This window comes from Rhipicephalus microplus, chromosome X (assembly GCF_043290135.1).
Source record: "Rhipicephalus microplus isolate Deutch F79 chromosome X, USDA_Rmic, whole genome shotgun sequence".
Classification (NCBI taxonomy): domain Eukaryota; kingdom Metazoa; phylum Arthropoda; class Arachnida; order Ixodida; family Ixodidae; genus Rhipicephalus; species Rhipicephalus microplus.
Window position 1 is genome coordinate 444,530,786 of NC_134710.1, and position 25,146 is coordinate 444,555,931.

Below are 25,146 nucleotides of genomic sequence, written 5' to 3' on the forward strand. Positions count from 1 at the left end.
TGTGTGTACTGATGTTGGTACAGTTTATCTGATTTATCATGTTTGTATCTAACAAAAGCTTGCACCTCTTATGAATGTTTCACATGTACAGCATGCTATTTTGATTTTGTGGGATGTAGCACTTTTGTACCTTCCTTTTTTTGTTCTCCACTCCTGTAATGACCCAGAATGGGTTGACAGTATCATTAAATAAATTAATAAATAAATACAGGGCCAAGAAATACTGAGGAAACACGGTCTTTCAGCCGGCTCCTAGGCGGGAACCCAGCCTGGTAACCTGCAGGAACTGAATTATGTTGTTCACTCACTCACTATTTCCTTTTTTGACAAAGCAATTGATGTAGAGCTCACACGCCCTTCCCAATTTTGTGCTAATAGCTTCAGCGTCTTTTATTTCCTGTGTGAGCCAGTTCTTAGAAAGGCCAATAACAATACTCTAGAAATTCGGGTAGCACTCACATCCTTTGCATTGTTCAGTCTGCCCAATTTAGTACTTCCCGCATGGTAATGAAAACTTGTAGACAACTATGCTAACTCAGTCAACAAAATCTAATGTGGCCTTCTTATTGCAGGCTGATGGAGCGACACTTTTTTTAGGCTAGTCTGCTAGCAAAACTTGCCTAATCTTTTTAGATGCTGAAAAAACTTGTATGTTAGCCTACAGGGCAGGCTAATATAGAGAATAGTTTGTCCGTCTGTTGCATTTTGAATCGAGAATCGCTGCTCGGGTTTCAATAACTACTCATAGACAAATAATATAAAAAAATATAGACATGTGAATCTCATGTCAGTGCTCCATTGAAGTGCCGCCAAACTGCAGAGATATTGAAATTTAGCTTTAATGTTGCAGTTGTGCATGAGTATACAACGAACACATGACCACGAGTATTTTTTTGAAATCATGGGAGTTACACATTTCTAGATCGAAATGGGACCCTCATTGGTTTAGCTCTTTCCTTTGCTGCACTTCGTTTGACGGATTCTGACTCCTCACTGTGCGTTGATCAACACAAGGAGCAGGGAGCATGGCTACCTACTAGGAGACAGTTTCTTGTTCAACCAATTGACAGCATCTGCTTTTGCTGACATCACTTCATCAAAATGGTGGTGCCAGACAAAAGAGCATGGTATTGTTTTTGATTTTGTAGGATGCCTTGGGTGCATAAAGTGCTGCTGTGTTTGAGAGTTGATTGTTATGGCATTCTCAACTCTATACGCATGTTTATTTTAAAACGTTAATGGGGGGGGGGGGGGGGCAAGAGAGATTTTGTGGCTGAGAGCTTGCGGGATCGATTCTCGTAAGCATGCGCATATCGTCTAGCAAATCTGAACACCAAATGAGCTTAGAAATTAATTTATGTGAATTTCGAAGTCACGTGTGCAATCTAATGCCATACACCACACCTGATGACATTGACATAATACAAAGTGATCTGAAAGTGAACTGAAATTCACCACAAACGTCACCACAACAACTGAGCTCTGAGATGCTCAGCTAAATTATGTTGTCATAGTCGCCAGTGCGTGTTTGCCACGCTTGTGCCAGTAGGCTACCATTCAGTGGCTGCTTGCTAGTCTGCGCATGGGGCAAACGTGTGGAAGCCTCAAGAAAGTCTTTTGCCACCTTGTGATAATGATGACAATGATAGTGACATCACTCTGCACATGCCATATGTGAAATAACGGGAACAGACGATGCAACACCAAAATTTTTGTTTACATAGGAAGACTGTAGGCATTCATCATAGCTTGTTCTATCACTGCAAGGTACAAGGCCTTCTTAGATGAAGCTTTTGTACAACATTACTTATATTGTGCTAAAACAATATTTATATATATGGCATACATGTAAATAGAGGAAAGAAATCTGGCATGCACATGCAAATAGACACACTATAGCCCATTCTGCAGTAGTCATGCGATAGCATGCAAAGTTAAAGTTATTTTTTTGAGTAGCATTAACTTTTTTTGTTCTGAAGAAAGTACAGATATGTTATGAACAGATGATGCGTACTAGCACAATGTAAACAACAGCAACCAAAATTTGCTTGCAAAATTCCTGAGAGGTTTTAAGTGATTGCATGAGACATGCGATTTCTTCAAGCTGGGTGTGTAGATACAATGAATGACAGTTCCAAAATGTCAGAACAAAACAGCATATCAATTTTATTCAATAGGTACAAATACAAACAAATATACAAATAGCTGGTCACAAGTTGTAGTTAGTTTCTTCCCCTTTTCGAGTGCATTAAAATAGTGTTGAAACGTGCACTTGTGCAACAGACTTTTCTTTTTGATATGGGGTAATGGATCCAAGAATGCATCATATGTGATGCAGCGTCTGAGAAATTAGCTTGATGATATGGAAAACACATGAAAAGAAGGTATAACCATCTTTTAGTGACTCCAAGCATTCACATACATGGGAAAATTCATTTCTCTGACCTGTCCCACGTTCTCTCTGTATTGCATCATTGCATGCGTATGCTCACTAGCAAAAGCTCTTTGCTGTATTGATTGCTGGTGTAGGCATTTTATTAAAGGACCCCTTAAAGCAAAAGCTTTGTTTGTGACTTTGCAGTAATTTGTATCTTTGCATCTGGTATTGCCGAAACTGAATCGTGAATGCTCTTAACGCATTGTATAATTAATGCTAGTGTAATGAAGAACTGAGACAGCCTTGACAAGATACATAACACCACAGGAATGTAGGCCTAGCCAGCGAGAGCGGCCCTAAGTACGAGCCTTTCATGCTTAGTGCTGACGATGCGACTGCTATGATGCAGTACTTCTTCATTACATCTTTCCTCCTTGCTGAAGACGAAGCCAAGTAGGTGTTCTAAGGTGTCATGAGGACAAGGGATTAGCGATACAGTTAGAGGCGATCCACGTGAAAAATTTCATGGCCTCGGCGACGAAGGTCCACAGTGAGGGTGAGGGGACGGGAGAAGTTTGCTTTAGGACGCGGTAGCCCCGCCACGGTGGTCTAGTGGCTAAGGTACTCGTCTGCTGACTCGCAGGTCGCGGGTTCGATTCCCGGCTGCGGCGGCTGCATTTCCGATGGAGGCGGAAATGTTGTAGGCCCGTGTGCTCAGATTTGGGTGCACGTTAAAGAACCCCAGGTGGTCGAAATTTCCGGAGCCCTCCACTACGGCGTCTCTCATAATCATATGGTGGTTTTGGGACGTTAAACCCCACAAATCATTTAGGACGCGGTAGGGTCTATGGTACCTGCTGACGAACTTCAAAGAGGTACCTGGTGCAGAAGTGGGACGCACCCACAGCTAAACGAGACAGTTGGGCGAAAACTGGTTGTGGGGCCCTCCATCGTCATGCCGAAACTTTTGTAGTCCTGTGTTAGATTCGGTGGTCATGACAGCAGGTAGAGTCTGGCTGCGCAACTCCAGGATTCTAGAACTAGCTACTTCCACCAATTATAATAAACAACTGAGAGAGCCTGGACAAGCAGAACTGTTCATTCATACACCCCAGGAGCGTAGGCCTAGCCAGCAAGAACACCAACAACATGCTGCACAATTCTCTCCTGCTTAGCACTGACGATGTGACTGCGGCGCTTTTCGGGATGCGCTATTTCTTCATTGCACTAGCGTCGTTAATTCACAACAATTTTGCGTCAGTTTGAAATGTCGCCTAAATACAGTCAAACCTTGTTAACTTGTAGCAACTAGGACTGTGAAAAGTCTTGGAATTAGGTGGGTTTTCGAATTAACAAAACATGCGAAATGTCGTATGCAAGGAACTTTTAAAGTAATCAGAGGTGATCGTTTGCTGTGCTAAATAGTTCGTAGCTTCAAGGGTAACGTTTGCCCACAATACCTGGTCTGAATTTTGCCCCGAACATGGGTGAACGTCAGGCACAGTTGCTGCCAGCAAGCAGAAAAAAAAAAGTAGGGATCACCTAACATGTGTGCCGCGGAAAAAAAGGCATGCTTTTCTTAAACACGTTGGTGACACGCCAGCAGCATGTCACCTGCTCCTCAGTGTCAATGCGCCATGATGTGATCATTTGCCCATTCTTCCTGGTATGTTAAATAAAGAATTTAATAATGGCCAGTGTGACCAAATATCCAATGTGTTTTGGCCAAAAAAAAAAAAACAATCATTGAAGTTTTTGAACTGAGTTTTCGAAGTAGGCATTGCAGGCAGGCACTCCACCAGTAGTGCGAGTGTGCAAATTTTTGTTGGTGCAATCATCATCTGGAAGTGTACATGCATTGTGAATTGCATTAGACTGACCTTTGTAAATTTCTTTAAATTCCCAAAAAGAACGGGTAAATCATGATGCGGTGACATTGCGAGAACCATGCGACGGGCTGCCCGCGTGTCATCACTGTAGTGCAGTAAAGCATATCATCTTTTCTGCAGCCGCACATTTAAGTATATCACAAGGCTTTCTTTCTTTCTTTTTTTTGTAGTGGCAGAAGCGTGGCTGCTGGGGTGCTTCATCTGTCACTCATTAGTATGGTTACATTGCATTGCCTTGCGGCTCCTAAGGGCCGCCGTTCTTATGGATTTGCGGCTAAATCGGGATTGATAATTGGCACATGGCACCCAAAGTTTTTGAATTAATCGGACTGGGCCTGACTGTCTCTTTAAATTATCTGCTCAAACTTGTATGGCAAAATACGAGACCATACAAATCCTTTGAATTAAGTGGGATTTGGAAATAGCCAGGTTCGAGCTCAAACTTGTATGGCAAAATACGAGACCATACAAATCCTTTGAATTAAGTGGGATTTGGAAATAGCCAGGTTCGAGTTTGAGGTTTTACTGTACCATAAGGAACTAGCGCCCTACAGTGGGGCAGTGCCTGAGACTACGTGTGCTCAAGCTTCGGTGATGCTGAATGCGCTGTTCTCAAATCGGGGGGAATTGCGAGGGGGGATGAATGAAACGAAGTGGGTGGTTTGAGCATCTTTCTCTCTGAAGAAAGAAAAAAAACATTCCTGGCATAAGCAGCCAAAACCACCCTAAGAGCAGCCCGAAAAAGAGCGAGAGGGGTGATGAACAATAGTCCTTGCCTGGAGCCAGTCAGGGTATTGTGCACACCCCGCAAATGTTGGCTGACATTTTGGCAATACTTGCTTGACCTCTGCAACGTCACGAGGGGCCCCCTGTCTACATCAAGCCAAAGAAAATATTGGTTGGACTTGAAAATACTCGGATGAGCACTCACCCTTACTTTAAAACCAAATTCAAACATTTCATAGGTAATGCTCGTCGCTAATTATCGGTCAGAAGTGTCCCTGCATGTAGTACTCTAAAACTGCAGTTTCTGAATTTGGTGTCAGGGGTCTTTTGATAATATTTTGTCACTGATTTACTATCTAGCCTAGGTGGAGAGTGGTGATTAAACTGTGCGAATTTCACCATTTTGCTGCTATTTCCTATTCCTCTGCCTTGCTGCGCATATTCAAGTACAGGTAGCACCAACTGTGCCAAAGTTCCCAGTCCACATGGGTACATGGCATCAACTGTTTATGGCCTAAGAATATTTTTGGTCTGGCAGGAAACACAGCTAGAGCGTTTCCATAATGTCACTGATGCCCTCTTCTCGATCCATTCGAGCGATGCACTTTTTGTCATCATGTTCAACCTAACCAAAGTCTCCCTGCTGTTGTGTTTGTGTCCGTTGTTGAAAGGTTAGCATGCCATTGATAGTGTCTCTTATTTGTTAGGGAACTGGCGCCAAGACGTAGAAAAGTCATTTTTTATCAGTTGCAACTCGCCCTGCATACCGTAATGTATCAAAAGTGGCAACAACTATCGGCATTGCGGGCAGTAAATGGCGTCTTCACTCAAATGAAGATTTGGCTGTGCAAAAAGTTTGATCATTCACAAAAAAAGTAAGCGCTCCTTGAACACGCTGCACTGGAATGGCGTTTTGGAACTTGTTGCATGCAGAAACCGTACATGCCATGTTTTTTGTCACTATGCCTCATCAAAATACACTTTTATATATTACTACGTGGGAAGAAATGCTGTTCTCCACTGGTTGGCATTCTTCTTTGTGTCCATTAGAGTAGCATTTGCTGTTTACTCATTTATGATAATTTGCACAAAATATTCAGATGCCATTATAGACTTCAAGTGACCCCGAACATTATTATTGTTCTTCTCGAAAATTGCAGTAAAGCACAATCATTTCTTGTCCGAATCTGCTGCTATACAGCTTTTTTTTTCTTGTGCCAAATGCTGCTTCAAGTCTTAAATTGGCTAGATCACTACTGCTAATGTGCAGCAGACAGGAATCAGTGTGTACAAGAAAACGAATGCCAATTTCTATTAACCTGGCCAGCAGAAGTGGTTCAGTCTACTGCTCTGGTGTGGATTCCCAAATAACATTCGACAGTTTTTTGTTCCTAAAATCCTAGCAAGTATCCCTGCTGTGTCGACCACATTTTGATGTAGGCAAAGTTCTTAAGGCTCGTGTAGTTTGGTTTAGATGCAGGTCAAAAACTTCAGGTGGCAGCAATATCCAGAGCCATCCATTGAGGCATCCCTAATAATGATATCGTGGTCGTGGACATTAAAGACCTATAGTTATTATAGAATACTAAACAAGGGCTTGCTGCTTGATTATTGAACATTCCAGAGTCTACACCTAAATTGTTTTTCTGACACTGTGGTCACGAGCAATGAATCGCATTGCCCTCTGGCTCGTTGAAATTGTGGATGAGCTTTTTCTGTACTGGCCGCCCACCCCCCAGTCAAACCCGTCGAATAGCAACCTCTCGGAGCACCGGCAAAAGTGGCTAGCAGTTTTGCACGTTGGCACCCTAAAACGGAAGACCAAGTATACTGCTCACCGATTTATGATTACTAACTTCATTTTTCATTGTTAAACTGTTCCGGAAGTTGAAATTTTCGAAATAAAAAAAATTGGTGTTTATCAAATCGAATAGAAAAGTATTTAAAAATTCAAACACTTGCACACCCCTACCAAAAATACTTCTTGGGCGAGTCGGAGTGAGCTCCATTTATTTTGTTGACTTATGGTCTACACTGTCTCTATGCTTGCCTTCAATGTCCTTCAACTACCTGAAGCAACTTCAGTGAAAATGGTATACTTCGATGGACAGATTTTCAGATACTGACATACATTTTGTTTATGTAGGCTAGTCAAAGTTGAAAAGTATTAAAGCAAACATTTCTTGAAGCAAAAATTAATATACTAGTGCATACATGTACATTATTAGATATTTGAGAAGAAATTTGGTTATAAGTGGATAGTATTGTATTGAAATTAAAAAAAGCGATTGCAGTAATACTTTTCAAGAATAGACTGTTTGGCTAGTTGCTAGCTCTTGATGAACTTAATAAGCGTGAAATAACTTCAGTTGAGAGTCTCAGTCTCATCCCCATTAATTTAGATATTTTAGATCCAGATACAAGGTCACTCGACAAGTCGGTGATCTCGTGGGCTTGTATCTAGATTGGAAGGATTTGTCGCATGAAGTACTTGTTCTCTGTCATAGTACGCAGCCCCGAATAGCATAACATGAAGTGTATTCCCTTTGGCAGCTGTCAAAGAGTCACACAAAAACAATAGCTCAATCTTGGAAAGTGCTCGATGTATTGCAGCTAGTAATAATGGCTCACTGCTGAAAGCATCTGTGGTCAGGCAAGTTTCCACAAGGTGTTGTTGTGGCTCGGGGTGCTGATTCGAATCCCACCGATGCCAACCAGTTGTCGTGATCCCACCGCTGATCACCAGTTGTTGTGATCCCGGGGTGCTGTGGTAGCGTGGTGTAGCTTCGGGTTGAGGAAACGACCGCTTACAAGATGGGGATACGAAAAACAAACAAGGTTTATGGCACTATTTACAAATATTTACAGCATGAGGTTAAGAGTTCACAAACCACGAGCGTGGTGGTTAAACCTTTACTTGGTTCAGAGCGACGTCCTGCACTCTGCGGCGCAGTTATAAGCCCTGTCGGGCTCCTCCTTCTTCAGTCGAACACCAATCACACACACACACAACAGGTGAGGGGTACGAGCATGCACGGCGCACGTGAACAGCCAATTTCGAGTCAAGATCACTGCACTTAAAGGTGGCGCCAGAGAGGCTCTTGCTCGTCGTGTATGTCGCTGGTCGAGGGGTCCCAAGCTTCGGACAGCAGACATCAAACGGTCCGCCAATCTGTCTGCTCAATTAGCAGGGCACTTTGTGGCGGCGGTCGCCGTTTCTTCAAAGGAATACGCTGTCTTTGTTGTCCCCTCTGGCACGGCTTACAGCTTCGTGGCGACACCACGTCTCATCCGCCGGCTAGCCGGGACAATACCTGGCGGGCATAAGCATTCGGCGAGTCGGCTACTTGTTTGAGGGTTAAAAGAGCGCCGCTCCCCCGTCAGCTCTCGACGCTGGTTCCAAGAAAACCTGGGTTCCAGGCGTGGGAACGCTGCCCGGCTACGCTTCTCAGCGACAGCATGGCGCCTACCGATGGCGGTCGTAACAGCTTCCCCCTCGCCAGATGAGTCACGGAGGGCAGCGGTCAACACTGCTGCTCGCAGGGACGACGAAAGGGTCAGTAGTTGAATGCCAAGAACTGGCCTTCGCTTGTGGCATGGTCCGGGTGATCGCCGAATCTTCGACAGCATCTCTGATACTCGACCACATGTACAAGTAAGCACTCGGCCCCCTTCGAACAAACCAAGCCAAAAGAGGGATAGCAAACCAATTTTAATTACTAGCTTTAACAAAAGCTCACACTCAGAACTCTCAGGATTCACTTGTGCTGAGAAATCAAACGTGCTACCTTAAAAATTTGCATACGATGCACGAAAAAACTAAAATATCAATTTTGTTACACCAAGAGCACTCCAGAATGGTTTAGAAAGAGCGGCTGAGCGCGTCCGCGTTTCCATTCAATTTGCTCTTTACAATGCCAAAATTATACTTTTGAAGAATCAAGCTCCGCCCCACAAGGCGACTGTTCTTTGATGTCACGGTTTGCAGCCAAGTAAGGGGAAAAATGGTCTGTTCCTACTTTAAATTTAGCCCCTTTGAGATAACACTGCCACTGATGAATGCCCTACACAAGGCAAGCGCACTCCTTTCCTGAAGCGCAGTACGTTATCTCCTGTAGCCCAATTTCTGGCTCAAGTAAAGTGCAGCTTTGCTTGTTACCACTGTCGTCCTGACATAGAACGGCACCTAGGCCTCGATCTCTCACATAACACCGAACCATTAATTCTCGGTAGTCAACAGAAGCTTTCAAAACCGGATGACGATCAGTATTGCCTCTTCACTTAAGGCTGCCTCCTCTTTTTCATCGCTGACTACTTTCATCGGTTCTGTCCCGCTGAGAGCATCAGTCAGGAACTCGGATTCAGTGAGCGCTACCTTTGTCCGAACGTCCGTCTTTGTTTACGGCCGCCCATAATTGTCTTCCACTGAGACATAAAGCTCTCTAGCTTTTCTGAATCTTTGGCCTACACTGTGGCCAAAATACTCTTAGTTTGCTCAGAATTAGAAAAAGCTTCCCGTTTCGCTCATATGATCACCTGACCAATCGCTCTTCAAAATATAGCCAACAAAACATAGGAGACAACAGTGCTTTTTAAAAGGCTCATTTGCCTAAAATTACCTGCTTATGCAAACGCTTCTGAGAGAAAAAACCCACTGAGCTCTCCTGAGCGATCAATTACTCTAATTTCTACAGCATTGCAAAATACACGGCACTATTAACTAAACGCATAATCCCTCCGAGTTTTTCTAAATTCTCAATCAAACGTTACGTTGTAACACACCGTGTACAACAGGAAAGTAATTCTAGGCAAAAACACCTAAAAAGCAATTGCATAGGTTTTATGCCAAAACCGTGCAATAATATTCTCAATGCGCGCAACGGAAACTCTACCGTGTCGCGCCAAACTTAATCATTTTACGAATCACTTGGTCTGTGTTAACATCTTCCTTCAAATGCTCGTTCACTCCAAATCCACTTGACAGTGAAGGCATACGATATAACACTAAACCTTAAAAACACTCGAAAATAACACTTTTTCTCGGTTTTTACCTTACGCAAATTTTCGCACTCGTGATTAAACTGATTCAATGCTGACTTTCAGCCTTTGGCTCGGCGGTTTTCCTTCTGAAAATTTTCCACCGCATCACGTAACCTACCAAATTTAAAGTGGCTCAAATCTGCATTTCCAATGCAACACTGAGTAACAATATTTGACACGCCCGTGCAAAAGTTACTCGAACTGACCGTTCCCCCTTTTCTCGTGGTTCCTTTAATCGTACACGATGGGGTCGCGGTCCCGGCGGTTTTCCTGCAGGCCTGAGGCTACTAAACACACGAACGTTAGGCTGTGTCCTGCCGTCACGCCTCATTCTGCACTTCGGCTGGCTCCACTCAGGAATGTGCAAGGGACGCCAGAAACAGGGTTGAGACCGGGGACATTGTCTCTTTGTGCTCGCCCCGACGCGGTTTTTAGCCACTCTGCGCTTTCGACTTTGATCCTTCAGGCAAGGCCGTTTTCCCGAAGTTGTCGAACGCAACCGCGCTTTTCGTTGGGGTAACGCACCACGTTTCCCCCCTCTACACCTGGCTTGCCGCTTGTACCCCTCGGAACGCCACCATGGAAGTTTCCTGGAATGCATTAACGGCCTACCCTCTCGTCTTTCTTGCGACTGAGTGGGACCTGTCCTAGGTTTACGCAGTGACAAACGCTTCTGCTTCTTTCTTTTTCGGCGATGTTTTCTGGCCTCCTTTCTCTCGATGCCATCATCATGTCGCGTCGGGAACTGAGGGGTCGGGAAGCTCGTTGGAACTTGTGCTACATTTTCCCCGACGCTCAAACATTTTGTACTCGGTGTCACGACGGACTGCCGGGCCAAATTATCTTTGTTAATGCTGATGAAACCATTAACTGGGCCCTCTCCGATGGCATCGCTGCACTCCTGAAGCGTCGCGTTCTCGCTGTGTTTAGCCACTGTGCTAATCCTATCTGCATGTGACGATCTCGACACGTCCTCTCGAGGCATGAGGATGGTTTCCAGCTCCTTACTGAGCCCATTAGGGCTGTTGGCACACACCTCATCCTCACAAGGACCGTCTTTTAATACTGTCTCTACCTCGAGACCGGCCAAGGCCTCGTTCTCTACATCATTTACATTGCTGCATTCGAGAATATGCGGGCCCTTTTCTAGCGCGACTTCTGGTTCTGGCCTTTCATGACGCGCTTCAACGTCCAGCGCTTTCCGACGCGCCTGAACTTCCGGCTCTTTGCGACTCGCCTCGCTTTCAGACTCCTGTGCGAGTCTTTCTTTCTTTTTGCTAACAGAAGTTCCGAATCTTCTGATTAGCTCTGATTTAACAACTTCGTAGTTGTTCGCGTGCTGCTCACTGAGTCGCGCAACAACATCCGCTGCCTCGCAGGGCAGAACCGTGCGTAGCTTCTGAGACCAGGTGTCTCGCTCACACTTCAGTTGACTACACTTTCGTTCAAAGAGTCTAAGATACAGGCCCATATCCCATGATACCTCATATGGCTGCATGTACCTAGACATCTCGAACTCTGCCTCCTTTTCGAGAAGTACTCCTCGCTGGGGTCCCATTCTCATACGCAACTCATAGTCTTGTTTGAAAAACTTTCTCTTGAGGCCTTCTCTTTCGTGTTCACTCTTTCCTTCCATCTGAGCTGCTCTTAGTTTTCTTTCGATGATGAGGTCCCATTCTTCACTTAGTTCCTCATCATCAGCCCCCAAATCATTAATCGCTTGAATGATTATGGGTTTTCGTGCCAAACCCTTTGTATCGATCCCCAATTCCGCACACAACAGCAACAAGTCTGACTTCTGCAGCTCCCGTAAGTCCATGATCGTACTGAGTGCTCGCTACTTCCAAAATAACTTTCCGAAACGGCGAAACTGAGTCTTTCGGCAAAGTTAACTACCAGTTCTAAAATTTACCCTCTTTTAGAACCTGGTTCACTCAAAGGAAAAGCCAAGCACTCACCCATACGTGATCCATGTCTCGAGCCAGCTGCTTCTCCTGGGCCGACTGTTGTTGTCACTTGTAGCTTCGAATCCCGCCGCTGCCAACCAGTTGTTGTGGCTCGGGGTGCTGATTCGAATCCCACCGATGCCAACCAGTTGTCGTGATCCCACCGCTGATCACCAGTTGTTGTGATCCCGGGGTGCTGTGGTAGCGTGGTGTAGCTTCGGGTTGAGGAAACGACCGCTTACAAGATGGGGATACGAAAAACAAACAAGGTTTATGGCACTATTTACAAATATATTCAGCATGAGGTTAAGAGTTCACAAACCACGAGCGTGGTGGTTAAACCTTTACTTGGTTCAGAGCGACGTCCTGCACTCTGCGGCGCCGTTATAAGCCCTGTCGGGCTCCTCCTTCTTCAGTCGAACACCAATCACACACACACACAACAGGTGAGGGGTACGAGCATGCACGGCGCACGTGAACAGCCAATTTCGAGTCAAGATCACTGCACTTAAAGGTGGCGCCAGAGAGGCTCTTGCTCGTCGTGTATGTCGCTGGTCGAGGGGTCCCAAGCTTCGGACAGCAGACATCAAACGGTCCGCCAATCTGTCTGCTCAATTAGCAGGGCACTTTGTGGCGGCGGTCGCCGTTTCTTCAAAGGAATACGCTGTCTTTGTTGTCCCCTCTGGCACGGCTTACAGCTTCGTGGCGACACCACGTCTCATCCGCCGGCTAGCCGGGACAATACCTGGCGGGCATAAGCATTCGGCGAGTCGGCTACTTGTTTGAGGGTTAAAAGAGCGCCGCTCCCCCGTCAGCTCTCGACGCTGGTTCCAAGAAAACCTGGGTTCCAGGCGTGGGAACGCGGCCCGGCTACGCTTCTCAGCGACAGCATGGCGCCTACCGATGGCGGTCGTAACAGTGTAACCTAGTTTTCTCAAGGGCATTCAACCTATTGTCTTGAATCTGCATTCTCAAACTTAGTTCAAGTGTGGATTCAGAATTATTTCCGAACTCTCCTTTACGATTCAGCTGAAATATATGAGATTCTATGCGCTTTTTCAAAATAATAGTTACAAAACTGTGGAGGCACCAACAACGACAAGGAGCGGCGAGCAGTGCAAGTGGAGAGAGCGTGTGAGCTCTGAAATTAATCAGTTGTTTTTCGGTGGTGGCGGCATTTTTTCTCCCGCCTTCGCTGCAACAGTGTATGGACCTCTCCCCTCCCTTATTTCATGTGCACGCCTGAGGACTAAGAAGGATGCGTTCTTTCTTAATCTGGGAGCAAGTTGAAACTTGAATGTGTTCGTGCATGATGACTTCTTTTTTTCCCTCTTCTTGTGTGAAATCGCTATGAGAAAGTTGGGCATGAAACCTTGGCCTCGTAGAAGTTTAATGCTTGCTGCTTGTGTACTTTCCAAACAAAAAGAAAGATCTACTCAACCAAAAACGTAAGCGCTCTTCCCTGCCATGGCTGAAATTGTTTCCCTGTATAACAATATTGGGATTAACTGGATGGCGCTTGTGGACATTAGGCAGTGCATGTGTGAAATTCATTATAGTTGATAATAATAGCAGTTACCTTCTACAGTTTCCAATGCTATGTTTTTAAGAGTACAATATCTACACGAGAGTAAATGTTGGTATTGTGAACAAATCAGTCTAGCATTTTTTGTTGGCTTCTGAGGCTGTTTTTCTGTTCCTTCACTGACTCCTACATCATCGACCGACCACTTAAACAGTGCATGTTGTGTTGTCCTTAGTGCCCAGAAAGTTCGCTCTACCATGACAGGCCTAAATATTTCCTCAGCAACGTCAACATCTGAGGATGATTGACTTGTGACTTGGTGATGCCGCGAACTGCATGTGTAGAAAATCAGAAAATACTCCTGAAAAAGTTTTCAAACCTTTGCATAAACCACACCCTTGATTTCTGGGAAAATTGGCAGTGCTTTACGTTTTGTGGTCAAGAATCATGCAGTTTTTTAAAATATAGTTTTGATAATCAACAAAATGTAGCTCTCGGAGTTTTCAGTGCCCGCGAGTAGCTGAAGAATAACCCTGAGATAGTTAACGACTGTCTTTAAGACACAGTCAATAAATCAATCAACTTTTTTCTTTTTTACATTTGACTATAAAGTAGAGATATACAGTAGAAGGTCTCATAGCATAAACTGATCTAGGATTTTCTCTTTGACTTAATACTTTCACTGGCAACAGCAGTAGCAGAATTACCGTATTTACTCGATTCTACCGCGCCCTCGATTGTAACGCGCACCCGGTTTCCACGACGAAAAAAAAAAAAGTAAGACATCGATTGAAACGCGCACCCATTTTTCTTGTTCGCCCGCACGATCACATCACTCGGGAAAACGACTCCTTTCGGGGGCGTCTTCCATTTAAATATGAGGTACGGGGAAAGCTTGTGCCTATGTGACGTGCAACGGAGCATTGCCGTCACTCTAGTTTTACTGTGGCCAGATGTCAGCACGCGATTTTGCTTCGCCCCTCTCTTCTCTATGGCTGTGGTGCCAGGCATGTCGAAGTAAAGAGGCGTGTGATCGGCATTTCCGATTTGCCCAAGCAGGTAGCCGTTGTTGTACCGCAAGTTTAGGACGAACCTCTGAAAACTGTGAAGCTTTTCTTCGTACTCCTCCGGCAACTTTTGGCATATGCCCGCTCGCCTTCGGAGGGAAAAGCCTTTCCTCTTCATAAAGTTAGTTAGCCAGCACATGCTCGCTTTATACTGGCTCCGCATTAGCCCTTATTCTAAGGCTAACTGCATTGCCTGGACCTGGAGCAGTTGTGTCGTCACGGGCCGCTGTGCCGCTCGTTGCTCAAGCACATATTCGGCGAGCAGCTTTTCAATTTGCGGAAACCGGCCCTGCTGTGGTCCACTGAAGCATTTGCATGAATCTTTGACAATCTTCTGTTTTTGTTTCCGCAAGTCCCACACGCACGTTTCGGGAACTCCGGACGACCGCGATGTGGCCCGATTTCTGTCTGTTTTGGCACATACGATGACTTTTCTTTTAAAAGCGGCATCGTGGTGCACTCGTCGAGTTTCTGGAGTCGGCTCTTTCATGCCGTCGATGCTAATGAACTACAAGATGACGAACTCCTCACCACACGTACGAATTGCCGCATATGGGAAACACATTGGCAGAAATGGCTGACGCAGCATGCTGACGCACGCATAGAGTTTCTCAAAATTAACTAGAGGGCACTCTGGTGCTGCGATCGTTCAGCGATCGTGGGAATGATGGGTAGTACACACATTTGCCTAGTCTTCGTACTTGCGGGCGACGAATCGTACTTGCGGCTTCGTTTATTGCTGTGTTTCGATTTTGTTTTGAAAGAAAGATTCAACCCTTTTGAACTTCGTGACCCAATTTGGAAGGGTAATTCGAAAAAAAATAGGGTGGTGAAGCGCAATCGCTGAACATTTGCTGATTTTTGTTTTGTGAGAAATCGGCTCCAAGCCACACGAGCACACACGGAGCCAAAAGCAGGTCAGAAGTACGAAGTTTAGACGAATGTGTGTACTACCCATCATTCCCATGCACACTGAAGCACCGTGCGTTGCAGCTCCCATAGACACTAGCGCCAGAGTTCTCTCTAGTGTATATTAAGAAACTCTATGGACGCACGTAGGGGGCAGCCATTTTGGAAATGCCGATGGCAATAAAATGACCGTATTCATTTTTTTTTTCGTGCTAGATTCTAACATGCATGCAATTTATGAACTCGCTTAACCGGAAAAAAGGTGCGCGTTAGATTCGAGTAAATACGGTAGTGTGATTATAAAAAAAATATCAATAAGAAACATGGTTTATCCCCTTTTTTAGGAATGTGTATAACACGAAAGTGAAACGTATCCTCACAGATGTAGTTAAGCATTCATTGTGCATTGTTTTACCACAAGAGCACAGAAATGAATGCTACAGCAACAAATTGCAATGTCACGTGGCGAACAGCAAGCAGCTCAAAACTTGTAGCACACACCTCAAGCAGAAAGCACGCATGAAATGAATATCATTAGGACGAGTGGGAAGAACAGTCACAATTCTTCTTCCGTGTGCGAGCAGTGCGCTTCTTTCGTAAACACGGCCGGGGCAGCGAGTGAAGGGACGTTTGTGTTCTTTTTAATTACTGTAACTTCAAAGCGAACTTGCGGTACAAGCAGAAGAAGTACAAAGCGTTTGAATTCCGAGATTAGCGTGCGTGCGAGTGAGCTCACCACGCTAGAGAACATCTACATGCACTTTGACCATGCCATGGGGAGGGCAGGGTGCGCATGCACAGTGACACACGGGGTGGTGCAACACGACCTGTAGAGCACTTGCGCCTGTCATGCCATCTCTCTACGGTGACGAAAATGGGCTGAAGTTGCCGAGCTCCGAGCACTGCTAGTTGTACATGGTGTATATAAATGGCTCGCTGTTAACGTAGTGGACAAGGGTCACTCTGCGGCATAGTAGTTAGCATCTCGCCCTGAGGAGCGCGAGGTCGCTGGTTCGACAACCCGCTGAGGAACTTTTCCTTCTAGACTTTTTTTCTTTGCAGTCTATTAGTAAATATTTTACATTGTATTCATGACAAAAATACGTCACGAAGGTGTGGTGGGTTCCAGCATTAAACACTTTCATGTTAAAATGACATGGTTATAAGCAAAGCAAAATATCAATAAACAACAGTGTATAAGCTGCAATTAAATCTATACATTAAATACCAATAAAAAGAAAAGCAGCGACAATTTGAAGAGAGAATGACATGTTTGGTGGCACTGGAGTCCTATTGGACCTGAAAGTGGTTGTCACAAAATTTTAGTTCATGGGAAAGTTAATGGGCTTTCTGGAATTTTGGAAATGCATTCCTTAATGATTTGGCTGTAAAGTGAATTGTCTGTTTACCATAGTTAGTGTAACAGTGTGCCAATATCTCATTAAATCTTCTGACGTCTAAAAGCTCTTTCTAAAATTGAGAGCAGGGAAAAAAAAACATGCACGGCTGCTGTGTGTAAATATTGTATTTAGCATACATATTTGTGAATTTCTAAATTAATCTGTGCTTGTATAGGTTGTTACTGCATTGCGTATTCGTTTCGCCTCTACCATGGTTTGTTGTATGTTTAATATTTATGCATTTCCCAATTTGGGGATAAGACAACATCCTCTACCACATACCCTTGTCATGGAACAAATGCTACATCAGCTAGACTGCCTGATGTTTCAATGACAGGCTTTGTCAGCACCACTATAATGTAGCTAGAGCGTGGCCGAGCTCACTGCAAAGTTGTGTAGTGATGCCAATCGTGGCATATTTTTCAGCTATCGGGAGAGAGCTTGGCCCTCCTTGTGAGCGTGCAGTGCCCCCACTTGCTTGCTTATGCCCTCGTAGTTATCTTTTGCAAAGCTGATATCAGAGCAGGGTAAAATGAGGGCGAGCGTGAAAGCGATTCAAGGCGATACACCCTTGTAGGAACCGCGAAACCCTCCCCTGATAGCTAAAAAAAACGAGTCACAATTACAGCCACTGTAAAACCTTGTAGTGTGCTTGGCTATGCATTCCCGCGGTGTAGCTCATAACGAGTATGATTATACAAAATGTCGCTGTATAGTAGTACTTTTTGCTGGTTAATTGGTTCATGTTCATTTGCAAGCACAAAGACAGTGTGGCTGTTTTGCGCAATGAAATGATGAGCGTAGGGTTCCTTGAATCATATCCTTGTTATTTCGTCACATGAAACAGCCATATCTTTGTAGCTTGTGGGTGAATGTGGCTGTCACTCTGGATTTGAAAAATGTCATGTGCTAGCTAAGAGCAGTAATCAAATGACAATATATATTGTGAATGTGCATAATATTGCAATGCTAAAAGAAAAGCTTGTCAGTACACAGTCTATTTTGCTGTCGGATAAAGAAATACTTGGTTTTTGTGTCTTTGTTTCAGTTGTGTTTTTATTGTGTTATTTTAGATTTTTGAAGTTTTTTCATACCTTTGCATTCAGGACATTGCATTTGTGATCTGCTGGATGATGCATTTTACTTTTTTGCTATTGTTTCATGACTATTAGTGCAGCCAGGGCACTGCTTTTCTGCTTGCGTAGTACTGAGGGGTATCTGGCCGGCATAGCTTTGTTTGGGCGTTCGAAGTGATCGTCTCGCGTTGAAAAGCTGCGACTTTAGAAAGTGTGTAAAACATGCAAAACATAGAAGGAACGAAAAGAGCGAGCATGTTCATTATGCACTCTGGTTGCGGCACGTTGCAGTCTGAATACAAGCAGCTTTGTGCAATTGGCGGTGACATTTACTTGCAGGAGTGTATCGCTAATAGGGGCCCTGCTCCTGCTGGTCGCTGAGAGCCGGGTGGAGGCCAAGAGCTTGTTTGCAGGCGTGCCTTCTCTAGGCGAGAACAAGCCTAAATCGTACATGCAGCTGACTGGTCGCATCTTGCTCGTCTTCATGTTCATCACCATGTTGCGCCTCGAGCTCTCTGTCCTCCAGGTATTTCTTTTTCAGTTTGCCGATAGATTACCATATGCTGCAAAAGAGCGTGTTCTAGTTCATAGGGGTGTGTACATTGATGAATATTCCTGTATACCGTATTTACTCACCTGATTCTCGCACCCGCATAATTCTCGCACCCCCCACATCGCCCAACAAAGATACGATTTTTTTTCCCTCGAGTAACTATTGCACCTCCGAAAACTGTCGCAGTAATGTCGTCTGCTCGTTTCAGCCACTGATGATGGTAGCGCGCGCCATCTCTTAAGCATCAAGCGTACTATTATTGCACGGAGATTCAATCCAATCCAAGCTAAGGCGAAGTGGCAAGTGCGCGTTGCGGTGCGTTTTGTATGTTGTGTCTGTAATGTTGTCACGTTATGGGGTGATACCGAAGCTGCCTTCAAGTTGAAAGGGATAGATCATGCACTAAACAACGGCAATAGGGCCGCCGGTAGACCCTTCGGAGTTGTTTTGTGTTCGCTAGTGGTGACGGCAGCTGAAAATCACCAAAACACGTTGGGCCTGCCGTGTGCCTAAAGCTGGGATTGATGGTAAACTTTATTTCTTCAAAAGGAAACTGCGGACGATTCTGTTAAATAGCCATCAGCTCAATACTTACGTCCTAAGCGTACCTTTTGAGGGCTCCTGTTAAGCAACGAACACTACCCCTACGCCCGCAACGCCCACAAGCTTTGCATATGGTATTCTAATTCTCAACTATTTTCTTGCACTTTTTGTGTCTCAAATAAATCTTGCCCCGTGTTGAACCTGTGCTTTTATTGTTGAGGTAGTTTTAGTTAGTACATCTCAAAGCTTGCTGTTGTAGTACATCTCAAAGCTTGCTGTTGTAGTACATCTCAAAGCTTGCTGTTGTTGCTGGTGTGAGAATCCGATTTGCGGCCACTTTGTTTTCTTTTTCGCTCTGTACGATTTCTTGGAAAGTTTTCCCCGCGTAATTCTCGCACCCCCCAACTTCGCATCGATTTTCCGACAAAAAAAGTGCGAGGATTATGCGAGTAAATACGGTACTCATGCTACATGTTTCAATTGTAATATATTTTAATGCAATAAAGTAAAAAGCTCATTTTGCAAAAAATCCATCATTAGTTGTTAGTTTTGTTGTTTGTGAGCGAAAGATAAGTGTCATCTGTGAGCAAAAAAATTGAGATAGGTGCTTGTAAATAAATTGATTTAAAGGGGCACTGACATAAAATTTTGCGGCCGAGATAGCCTGCGTGATTGATTTTTATGAACATGTGTATATAATCTCCAAAATATCAACAGTGAATATAGCTTGAAAGGTATTTTACAGCAGTTTTGAAGTTAGAATTGCGAAGGTATTGACAGCATCAAAAGGGACCCCATGGGGACCACCTTACTTTACTCACGTCACCACGCTGCAGTCAATAAAAAAAAGTCATGTTGACGTCATAGGTGCCATTTATTTTGCTGTGTTTGTTCCAGCAGTCTATACTTCTCAGCAGGTGGTCGCAAGTGCTTGCCTGCGGTGCAAGCGTTAAAAGTGTTTTGTTTGGCTACACTGGAGTCTAATTTCCTATTCGAAAGGAATTCTTTATGTGGACTGTGCGTAAGTTTGTCACAGTTCCGTGTGCTGATGTCGACAGCTGCACCTGCTAGGTTGGAAGAGTTGCTCCCGGCGGCTTGTCGTTTTTTGAGCTCTCTCGTACTGAAACTGAAACTGGTTGATAATTAGGGGCCTGTAATTAATTATCCATCACGTGCGGCAGCAAACATTGTGCCGTGTTATGACTAAAAGGCTCTCTGCAACATATTGCAGCGAAAAAATGCCAAGCCAATGTTTTTGTGTCAGTACTCCTAAAAAAAAATCTTCAGTTCGAGTTCAAATAGAACCCAGGTCGTTTGCATGGCAAGCAGGCATTTTTCTACAGCTCATATCCATAAAGGAGTTTTGACATGATTTGAAGACATCACAACAAGGACAATTTTTATTTCCTTGGCATGCATTGTCAACGCTCTTGAGACATTGGAGTCGGACAACACGCATAAAATATTTTACTTAGATTTTTAAAGATTTCATCGCTGAGCATATGCAAACCAGCTCCACTAAGGTGGACATTATCTCAACGAGCCAAGAAGGTTACTGAATTTGCGAGTTCTGCATCTTCCATGCAGCGCACATCGCAGAAATTGCTCGCAAGGTCACTCGATGACAGGTCACTCATCGGTGTTTACGTGCACTTCGAACAGATGACAGATTTGCCGTTAGTACATCGCCAGTTGCCGTCTTCCCAAGGCATCACACTGCTATGACACGTCACTGAGAAGCCACCCCCTCGATGTTGGAACCGAAATTGTCTTTGTAAGGTAACGGTAATAAAGATAAGTTAGTAATTTTTAGGAACCACAATTCTGATTTTAGGCTTCTTGAAACCAGTAGTAAAACCTCGTCAATTCATTAGGACCATGAGAAATTTTCGAATTAAGCAGATTTCGGATTAACAGATCTTAAAAAAAGTGGGATGCAAGGAACTTGAATATATTCAAAGTAATCAAGACTTGTTGTTCGCTGTGCCGGCTAGTTTGCGGATCCAAGGGTCGTGTTTTGCAGGAATATTATGTCACAATTTTGCTGCAAAATAGGGGGAACGCCGGGCCAGGCTGCTGCTGTCGAAAAAAAAAAAAAAAAGATCTACTGAAGTGCGCGTCTCTGAAAAACATCTTCACTGCAACACAGCAGTGACACACAGGCAGCATGTCTCCTGCACCTCGCTGCGTCAGCACGTCATGATGCGACCATTTGCTCATTCTTTCTGTTAAAATAAAGAATTTAATAATGGACAGTGTGAAGAAACTTGCAATGTGTTTTGGTTGGAAAACATGATTACTGAAGCTTCCGAACCAAGGTTTTGGTGTGAACGTTGCAGGCAAGAACGCCACCTGCAGTGTAAGTACACAAATGGCTGGCGCAAGTGCAGAAATGCCAAGTGGGCACCCGACACTTGGAGGTCCTCACACATCACAAATTTCACTAGACTGTCCTTTATTAATTTCTTTATATTCCCAAGAAGAAGGGGTAAATCATGACACGCGGACATCGCGAAAGGCATGTGACTTGGTGCCGCATGTCACCACTGTGTTGCAGTGAAGTGTGTCATTTTCCGCAGCTACACATAGCAGTTGATTACGAGACTGTTTTTTAAAATAATTTAATTTTCGTGCTGGAAGTAGCGAGGTTGGGGTGCTGCAGCTGCCACTCATTAGTACCACAACAATGCGTTGCCTAGTGTCTTTTAAGGGCCGTTGTTTCCGCAGATTTGTAGCGAAATCGTGATCGGGAATCGGCACACTGGAACCAAAGTTTTCGAATTAACCGGACTGGTTCTGGCCGTCGCTTGAAATTATCTGCTCAAACTTACATTCCAAAACACGGGACCATGGAAATACATTGAAATAAGTGGGATTTTGAATTAAACGAGTTCGAATTAATGTGGATTTACTGTACTTTAGAGCAACAGTCCAAAAATTTTTAATATTCATGTCAGTACTTCAAGTAAAGTTATGCCTTGATATCATATGTATCCAACATAACTCTTCACTTAAACAATAGCTGCCAATTCATACTTTTAAAACAACCTCATATGAATATAATTGGACAACCGGTATTAACTGCTGAACTGGATATATTTGGAGGGGACACAAAAGTGCCAAGAGCATAATATGGTATTCTTGCTTCTAAAAAGTGAAGTTGCGTGCGAATTTCGCTGTGGAATGTTCGTGCCACTATGCCCAACAGCCAGTGTATCCCATAGCTGGTACAACGCCATGCCGCTTGCGTGCATTGATGCACTCATTATGTTGAAGAAGTATACACAGGTCAAATTGTCAGCATAAGGATGAAAAAAATAAAAGGGCTTTAAGTAGTCATTATTGTTTGGACTGCTTTCAGCAGATCACTACACGTAAAAAAAAAAAAAAGTGCCAGTGGCATCACATTCTTACTGAACGAGAACAGTTTGCCAAAGATGGGAAAAAAACTGAAATGGGAAAACGGGAGAACATAGCTGAGTATTACAGTGGATGTTCCACCAGCTACATTTATTGGTGTGTGTGCGAGAAACCACGTACACGTTATTATTGTGTGTAGTATACATTGAAACCTTGGTGATACGATCACGCTTCCTACGAATTCTGGGGTGATACGAATTTGATTCGGTCCCTGCCAAGACCCATTGTTCAGCAGTGTAATGGACTACGGTTATTGTAAACCGATTTTCATCCTGCGATGAAAGTGCGCTACTGCACAGGTACGAAGAGATGCTGTCTGCCCTGTTGCGGAAGATGTGCCAAGCACACACGGCTGGGAACCACCAGTTTGTCAAAAAATTACGGTGGGAGAAAAGCACTTTCTTGAAAAGTGGTTAGAAAAAACCTTCAGTGATGCGTCGTAGTCTCCCGAGATTGTGTATGGGAATCTTGGAGGCCCTAATCAGCCTTCATGTACTTTCATGTTTAGATTACAGTTGGCATTGGCATCATGGTATTTCTTTTTTAACACGTTGACACATCCTTGTACTGTGTTTACACAGGCCTGCCACGTCGATGCAAGCCATGTCCTTGTGTATCAAACATCCAATGAAAGGTGGACGAGGATGATACTGGTGAAATAGCTAGGCTTCGCAATGTAAATGAACACGACTGTTTGGGGGCGCACTTGTGGGGGCATGGCCGTAAGCCTACTGAAAGACATCCCAACACCACTGCGATAAGAAAATACCATAGGACCATGGATCTGACATTTTCTGGCCTTCATCTGTCACTTCCATGTGCTCCTTAAGGTACTTTTGCTGTATTGCTCTGTGCAAAAGCATACTAATAATTGGAAGGGGGCTACTAGCTGTTGCAGGCCACAACACATATGGTTCATGAACTAGTCGTACCCATTGGCCGTACATTTACTAAAGCAGGTATGATTGTTGACATCTAAAAACTTCACTGGCCTTCAGTCAGAGCTGTTCGTGTCTTGGCTGCAACCCTTAAAAAAAATAATAATAAATGAAAACGTAAGCCAGCTTTTTTTTGTCACATGCTACTTTTCTATACTTTCGGGTAATAGGAATTTCGGATGATTCGAATATTTTTGGTAATCACTGAGGTTTTACTGTACGCATGCTCACACTGTTCTATTCCTGATCTCATAGTCAGTGCCAGCTTTAAAAAAGATTATTTTCCCGGCGCCATTCTTTTCAGTGTGCAACTTGCTTCCTGCCAGTTAAGTAGCCAGAATAAACATTCCTCTAGTGTTACGCTCTCTGTGCTGCGCTGTTTTGGTATGCTGAAACATGACTTGTCTATGGGGTTGGGATCACTGTATAGAAGTCACTTAGCACTTGGTGCTTGTCGACAAGCAGGATTAGTAATTATAATGGCACTCATGTCATTGTGGCATGCACTCACAATTGACAAAGGCGCTTCTCCTTGAGCCTGCCCTTCAATTGATTATTTTTTTAATAACTGAATTTACATGTACTAGATGTGAACTTGCAGTAATGTTACAACTTAGGATAAAGAATGGCCAGTGTTGGCACTTCATTACCTTAAGTGAGTTACTGCAATGCCCTTGTTAAATGGACATGACAAATTCATGGGTTTCATTGGGGTAGCATGGGAGATCAAACAGAGTTCGTTAGATCCAGGCATTCGTTACGTCCACTTCTGTAAACACTATTTTTAACTGAATGGGGCTGGTGAAATGACAAAAAAAAAACAAGCACAACAGCTGGCTCTCTTACTCGTTGCAGATGCTGCAAAACCTTGTGGCCACTGCCCTCATGGTCCTTGTAACTGTAGGCTACAAGACCAAGCTGTGCGCCCTGGTGTTGGTGCTGTGGCTGACAGCAGTGAACGTGTGGGTCAATGCATGGTGGTCGGTCCCGTCGTACCGGCCCATGCGCGATTTCCTCAAGTACGACTTCTTCCAGACTATGTCGGTCATCGGTGGGCTGCTTATGGTTGTCTCACTGGGGCCGGGTGGTGTGTCCCTTGACGAGCACAAAAAGCATTGGTAGAGTGTGCAGTTGCACATGAAATTATTTGCAGCTGGCCCACCTACACAAACTGTGCTATTTATTTTGTGCTTCTACGCTGGTGATTTGTATGGTCTTGTGCGTTATTGTGTGGGTTGCAACAAATGATTCGAGAAAAAGATTTATTTGAAATGGAAACAAAGTGAACTTGTACTTCAGTCATATGTTTGAAATAGAGTGAATGAAATGGCCATTAAACAATTTCTCAACATATTCGTTTTGTGCTTTCTGGTGCAAAGTTCGTTTGAAGATAAGGATGGCAGTAATGCTATCAGGGAAAATGATTTCTATTCATTCATTTGTGACTTAAGCAAGAAGCTTTTTGGGCAAATGCATGCGAAAAGACTTTTTTTGCTTGATTGATAAGCAAGCAGCAGTGATGAGACGGGACGTCGCGGCCGTACTGACACAGTGTGTCATTCACTGGCTCCATGCAGCGAAATGAAGAAATAGTGTGGAATCCTTGTGCAAACCTGTAAAATTTCAAAGTCTGCTTAAGATTTATTGTTGTGATGCTCTTGAAGAGGGTGATTGTGTTAAGATGTTCTTCTAGGCGAGATTGTTGACAACTGTAGTGGAACTGTACCCTAATGTTGT

The 25,146-nt window shown here is 44.1% G+C and overlaps 1 protein-coding gene across 1 annotated transcript in view; it reads left to right on the forward strand.

Moving 5' to 3' along the window:
* The window catches only part of Surf4 (Surfeit locus protein 4), a 100,205-nt gene extending 75,443 nt beyond the window's left edge, over positions 1 to 24,762 (forward strand). Inside the window, exons 4-5 of the mRNA XM_037413148.2 lie at positions 18,295 to 18,481; positions 24,265 to 24,762. Coding sequence (XP_037269045.1) covers positions 18,295 to 18,481; positions 24,265 to 24,531 — 454 coding nt within the window. The 3' untranslated portion in view covers positions 24,532 to 24,762. The remainder of the gene's footprint in view (positions 1 to 18,294; positions 18,482 to 24,264) is intronic.
* Positions 24,763 to 25,146: the final 384 nt, after the last annotated feature.